The sequence below is a fragment of the Myxine glutinosa genome, chromosome 2, assembly GCF_964187855.1.
Source record: "Myxine glutinosa chromosome 2, kmMyxGlut1.1, whole genome shotgun sequence".
NCBI classification, from domain to species: Eukaryota; Metazoa; Chordata; class Myxini; order Myxiniformes; family Myxinidae; genus Myxine; species Myxine glutinosa.
In genome coordinates this window covers 109472743-109479543 of record NC_136262.1, presented here as the reverse complement: position 1 = coordinate 109479543, position 6801 = coordinate 109472743, and the positions used below count along the sequence as shown (strand labels likewise).

Sequence of the window (6801 nt, the reverse complement as noted above, 5' to 3'; positions counted from 1 at the left end):
TGCACTGTTCCAAGGGCTTGCCACCCAGCTTTGCCTTTCGTGACAAGTACACAGCAAGCTTGACAGTGGCCATTAAAAATATATATAATGTAGATAACACGATCATGTTTTACAGGAAAACCAAAGATGAAAGCTTTCAAAGAAAAGGTGACATGCATTTTACAGAAAGTATAGTTTAACCAAAGAAACAAAGGAGAGAGTCTTTCGCAATTAACAAAAGCATGAAACAAGTCTTCCCTTTCTGGACAAAAAGGACAACAACCAGGAATGGGAGAAAAAAAAAAACCAACAACAGCATTTGACGGAACAATCCAGTGGACTAACCGCCACTGGAGATCACCAGTTCTTTTGGTCATACAGTCATGTGCAAAAGTAAGTACAGCAAATTAGCAAATTAGCAAATATGCAAATATGCAAATATGCAAAATATGCAAAATATGCAAAATATGCAAAAGCAAATTAGCAAATATGCTAATCCCATGTAGTCAGGTTCACTATGTTAACAAATATAATTTCGTTCAAAATTTTGGTAGATTAGCAAAACTATGCATTTTTGGAATATTCAGAGCATGAGGAATCCAAAAATTAATGTTTACATTTGCGTAGACACCTTTGCGAAAATGACACTCAGGACAGTGATGAAGATAGTCAGGTTCACTATGTCAACAAATATAATTTCTTTCAAAATTTTGGGATTAGCAAACCTGTACATTTTTGGAATCTTCAGAGCATGGAGAATCTGAAAATCAATGTTGGCATTTGCACAGACACCTGCATGGCCGCCATTTTGGATTTTGAAAATGGCCGCCATAAAATACATATTTTGTGCGATCTCGGCTTCTTGTCAACCTAGAGACTTAATTAAATATGCTAATCCTATGTTTTCTGGGTCAAGGAATCCAATAAAGGCCTCAAAATAGTGCTCAGGATTATAGAAAAGCAACAAACAAAGGTAATTGAAAACCATTGTCTTTATATTTGTGATATAACTGTATTACATAATACATGATATTGCAAGTCCTTTGAAGTTATAGGTTTTTATAGGAAGTTATAGGTAGTATCAGATTGAACTACAAGTCCTATACACAGGATCTACTAGGTCTACACCGTTCAGGAATATGCTTTTACAGATCTTCATCGCTGTCCTGAGTGTCATTTTCGCAAAGGTGTCTACGCAAATGTAAACATTAATTTTTGGATTCCTCATGCTCTGAATATTCCAAAAATGTATAGTTTTGCTAATCTACCAAAATTTTGAACGAAAAAACAGAGTGAACCTGACTAATGTAAGGTTTTGACTTTTTCAACATATTTCAACATACAGCGATTTGATCTTCATTTCAAAAATATTGACAAATAAAGGTGATATAATATAACAAATATCATGAAACATTTACATTTTGTAGTCCATTGTATAATTTAAATAAACATAAATGCAAATTTCGCATGTGGAAAAAGTAAGTACACCCATGGCTCTAATAGGTGGTATTGCCCCCTTTGGCAGAAACAACCTCAAGTAGGCGTTTCTTATAACTGTCTACCAGTCTCTAACATCGACTGGGAGAAATTTTTGCCCACTCCTCCATGCAGAATTCTTTCAGCTGTGCGATGTTTGAGGGGTTTCTTGCATGCACAGCTGGTTTCAAATCCCCCCACAACATCTCGATGGGATTTAGATCCGGGCTTTGACTTGGCCATTCCAGAACCCTCCATTTCTTTCTTTTCAGCCATTCCTTGGTGGATTTACTGATATGTTTAGGGTCATTGTCATGTTGCAAGGTCCACCTTCGGTTGAGCTTCAACTTTTCAACAGATGGCCTCACATTATCCTCAAGCACCCTCTGGTACAATGAAGAATTCATCGTGGATTCTATGATGGTGAGCTGCCCAGGCCCTGATGCAGCAAAGCTGCCCCAAACCATAATATTTCCACCACCATGCTTTGCAGTTGGTATGAGGTTCTTGTGGTCAAATGCTGTCTTTGGTTTTCGCCAAACGTGTCTTCTGGTACTGTGGCCAAATAGCTCTACCTTTGACTCATCTGTCCAGAGCACATTGTTCCAGAAGTGCTGGTCTTTGCCGAGGTGTTCATTGGCAAACTTTAGTCTTGCCCTGATGTTCTTTCTGGACAGCAAAGGTTTCCTCCTGGCACACCTCTCATGTAGATCAAATTTGTGCAGCCTCTTTCTAATGGTAGACTCGTGCACTTTGACATCAACAGTGGCAAGAGCTACCTGTAGGTCCCGTGATGACATTCTGGGGTTCCTATAGACTTCTTTCAGCATCTTGCGGTCTGCTCTCGGGCTGAACTTGCTGGGACAGCCTGGCCTGAACAAGTTGGCAGTTGTTTGGAATCTTCTCCACTTGTAGATGATCTTCCGGACAGTCAAATGATTGATTTCAAATTGTTTGGAGATCTTTTTAAATCCCTTCCCAGACTCGTAGGCATCTATAACCTTCTTTCTGAAGGCCTCAGAGAGCTCTTTTGATCTAGGCATGGTGATGCTGCACACTTCAACAACAAAGAGCAAACCAAACTGAATGTCTGAGTTCATGGAGATAAGACAGGTTCCTCCAAGATCTTCTCTAACGATGTTCTCATCATTTGCACCTGAGCTGGTGCACCTGATTCTAATTTTAGGTATTTGAAGTAGTGATAAATGCAGGGGTGTACTTACTTTTTCCACATGCGAAATTTGCATTTATGTTTATTTAAATTATACAATGGACTACAAAATGTAAATGTTTCATGATATTTGTTATATTATATCACCTTTATCTGTCAATATTGTTGAAATGAAGATCAAATAGCTGTATGTTGAAATATGTTGAAAAAGTCAAAACTTTACATGGGGTGTACTTACTTTTTCACGTGACTGTAGATCCAGCTTACATTGCTTCCAAAATAGGTTCAGAGGGAGGTCCCTGAGGCAAGAGTCCTTTCCACCGGGTAACTCCATTTAAAGGTGGATCCCCAAGGAGCATCTTAACACAAACCCTGTCGAAGTTCTTACCACTCATTGACTGGAAAAGGTTCAACCCCGTACTCATGGGGGGGAGGTCATTTGTGGCAAATTCTACAATTAATTTTGGCACAACTATTTCCTGTGGTACTACTTGCACTCCCAGAGTCCACTGTAGGCCCAGCTGATGACCTGTTTGAATCACTGCTCTTAGTACCCTCCCGATTGTTCTCCTGGACCAAACTCCTGTTAGGGCCGCCAACTCATTTGTGGACTTCCAGCTGCATCCTGAGTCATGCCGGAGATGCGACACTTTTAAAATGTCTGCCGCTAAAAGTGTTGTCAGAAATCCGGACTTAATGGAATACCGGGGAAAAGATTATGAAAGAATAAAGGGTCATGTGCGAACATTTTTAGTTTGTAGGCATCAGATTGGCGGCTTACCGAGAGGCTCTGCCAGGCATTTAAGAGACTGTGGTAAAAGATGGGGAGGAGTGATACATCAACGTGTTGAAGATTTGTCAGAAACAGTTCATACCCATATCCGAGCCTCGACGCAAGATGACACAAGCCAAGAGCCTGCCTGGTACGTGTTCTGCATATAGCAACCGTTGAATAGAACAGAGCCTGAAAGCCAACAAGCGGCATTTCACATCGATGAGGCTCTGCCCACCTTCTGCCGAGGGACGACATATGACGTCGGAGCCAGTGATGGCCACCCCAAAAAAAATCCACCAGTTTGGTCTGAATTGCTCTCAGCAGAACTTCCGGTGGTTGCAGGCAGATAAATCGATGCCACAAAAGGGTAGTGACCAAATTGTTTATGATTAACACACGGTCTTTATAGGAGAGGTGGAGTAGAGCCCTTCCATCGACTCAACCGTTTCTCCACCTGATGATCAATTGTCTCTTCCTAATTTTTTTGGACATACTGTGGGGTTCCAAAAAGAACACTCAAGTATTTCATGCCATCATTTCCCCACTCCAACTTGCCAGGAAGGGAGGGTGGTGGCAATGGCAATGACCCAGGCAAGTGATTTTTGGGAGAGGGGAACCATAATGCCTTACTTTTCTTCCAATTACATTTTAGAGAAGAAGCAAGGTTAAATTCCATCAAACACTTAACAAGAGCATCAATACAAGTTTTTATTTTTTTTAATGAAAATACAGACATCATCAGTATAGGCAACTAGGGTTAAGGGAGGACTTCCGGGAGAAAGAACGATTCCAGAAACGTTTTTTCTGATTGCAATAAGAAGGGGTTCCAAAGTAAGTGCAAATAATTATCCAGAAACAGGACAACCTTGCCTTACCCCTCTCTGAACTTTTATGGGTGGACAAAGCTCGTTGTTGATTTTGATTAAGCTAAATATGTTGGTATACAACAAGGCAATGTAGGCTCTAAACCTGGGGTGGGGAACCTCCGGCCTCCGGGCCGTATACGGCCCGCGAGACTGTTTGATCCGGCTCCCGAGGCAATTCATCTATCTATAATTCCAGTAATCTCTCCTTTTCAAGGTTTTAAATTAATCGGACAAAGGGTAACCAAGTTATGGCCAAAAACGATTCAACCAATCAGAGAGGAGCGAGCTTTCACATGTTGTAACAGTCAACGAATGCCGAACGTGGCGAGCAGACGCTGCCTCGGACGGCACATTTGAGAACTTATTCATTTATTTGACGTTGGCAAAATATGTTGGCGCTAACAGAATAATTGCCATCAAATTAAAACTAATTTGCGATTAATCGTAACTGCGATATGCGACCTTCCGGACAGTCAAGTGAGTTCCGAACAGTCGTAACTGCGATATGCGACCTTCCGGACAGTCAAGTGAGTTCCGGACAGTCGTAACTGCGATATGCGACCTTCCGGACAGTCAAGTGATCGCGTGATCTCATGTCATCATTTCATTCAGTATATGCAAACATGGCGACTAACAAGAAAAGAAAGGTAGATGCGGAATGTCGTGCTTTCCAAGAGAAATGGGCAAACGATTATTTCTTTGTGGAAGTAAAAGGCAAGCCAGTATGCCTAGTTTGTCGGGAAGCGCTCTCGGTGATGAAAAAGGCCAACCTCGAGCGTCATTACAGCTCAAAACATGCTAAACTGGACGAGTTGAAAGGACAAATGCGCTTGGATAAAGTTAACGTTATTCGGCGGAGTTTTGGTGCTCAACAAGCAGTCTTCATAAGACCACAATCTGACCGAGACAACACTATGCATGCTAGTTTTGTGGTGAGTGAGCTAATCGCTAAGAAGCTGATGCCGCATTCAGAAGGAGAATTTGTGAAGGAGTGCCTTGTTGCCGCTGCGGAGCTGCTCGCACCGGACAAAGTAAAATTGTTCCAAAGTGTCAGTTTGTCTCGAAGAACTGTCTCAGATCGGATTACTGACATGGCACAAGATATTGAGAAAACACTGAAGGACACCGCAAGAGATTTCCAGTTTTTCTCTCTGGCCTGCGATGAGACAACGGACATAACAAACACCGCCCAACTAGCCATTTTTGTGCGGGGGATTACAGCTGGGTTTGATACGAGGGAGGAGTTGCTGTCTTTGCAAGCCATGCATGGCACCACCAAAGGTGAGGATTTGTTTGAGCAAGTTGTTTTGGCTATGAACAAATTCGAACTGCAGTTTGACAAGTTAAGTGGCCTGGCCACGGATGGAGCCCCAGCCATGGTTGGCGCGCAAAAGGGATTGACTGCATTGTTCAAAAAAGAAATGAGTCGTCTCAGTCTCGATCCAAGTGAGTTAGTTGTATGCCACTGTATCATACACCAAGAGAATCTGTGTGCACAGTCCCTGAAGCTCAACAATGTGATGACAACTATCGTTTCCACCATAAACGTCATCAAAAGCAGAGGGCTGAACAGCCGCCAGTTCAAGGAGCTACTGAGTGAACTAGAGTCAGAGTACGGAGATCTGGTTTACCACTGTGAGGTGCGGTGGCTGAGTCGCGGAAATATGCTCACATGGTTTTACTCACTGAGAGAAGAAGTGAAACAGTTCATGGAGACGAAGGGGAAACCTGTCATGGAACTCAGTGATAGCAAGTGGCTGTGTGATTTGGGCTTCATGGTGGACATTACCAAGTACCTGTCAGAGCTGAACGTCAAGCTCCAAGGTCCCAACCAGCTTCTCAGCTCTCTGCAATCACATGTGAAATCATTTGAAGCTAAACTAAAGCTGTGGCAAGTGCAACTGGAAATGGGAAACACTATCCACTTTCCACTCTGCAAGAACAAAAGCCTGCTGTGACATCTGAATATGCTGCTGAGTGTGCAAAACTCCTCCAGGCATTTGGAGAGAGGTTCCAGGACATGAAAAGTAAACAAAGGGAACTGAACATATTTGCCACGCCGTTTAATGTGGAACCAGCTGATGTGCCTGACAACCTACAACACGAAATCATTGAGCTGCAAAGCAATGACGAGCTCAAAGCTAGGTACAACAACCTCCCTTTGCTCGAGTTCTACAAACTGTATGTACGTGCTGAGGATTTTCCCATTCTGAGGAGACATGCACTGAAGTTTGCATCACTGTTTGGGACGACCTACAGCTGTGAGCAGTTCTTTTCAAAACTGACTCTTGCAAAGACTCGGTACCGCTTAAGACTGACTGACCCAAACCTGCAAAACCAGCTGCGAGTAGCATCATCATCACTACCACCTGACACCAAATGCCTCGCCAAAGAGAAACAGTTCCAGCCATCGCATTAGGTGAGTCCGATATATGTATTCAATAATTTAGCATGGCCCTCGAAGGATGTTCTAAAAATCGAAATGGCCCTTGACAGGAAAAAGGTTCCCCACCCCTGCTCTAAACCTTACACCA

At 42.7% G+C, this 6801-nt stretch overlaps 1 protein-coding gene across 1 annotated transcript; it reads left to right on the top strand.

Moving 5' to 3' along the window:
- Positions 1–5022: 5022 nt before the first annotated feature.
- On the top strand, positions 5023–6225 carry LOC144890790 (general transcription factor II-I repeat domain-containing protein 2-like). Its single transcript, XM_078772626.1, has one exon. It carries the CDS (start codon positions 5023–5025, stop codon positions 6223–6225), a length of 1203 nt encoding a protein of 400 aa, XP_078628752.1.
- Positions 6226–6801: the final 576 nt, after the last annotated feature.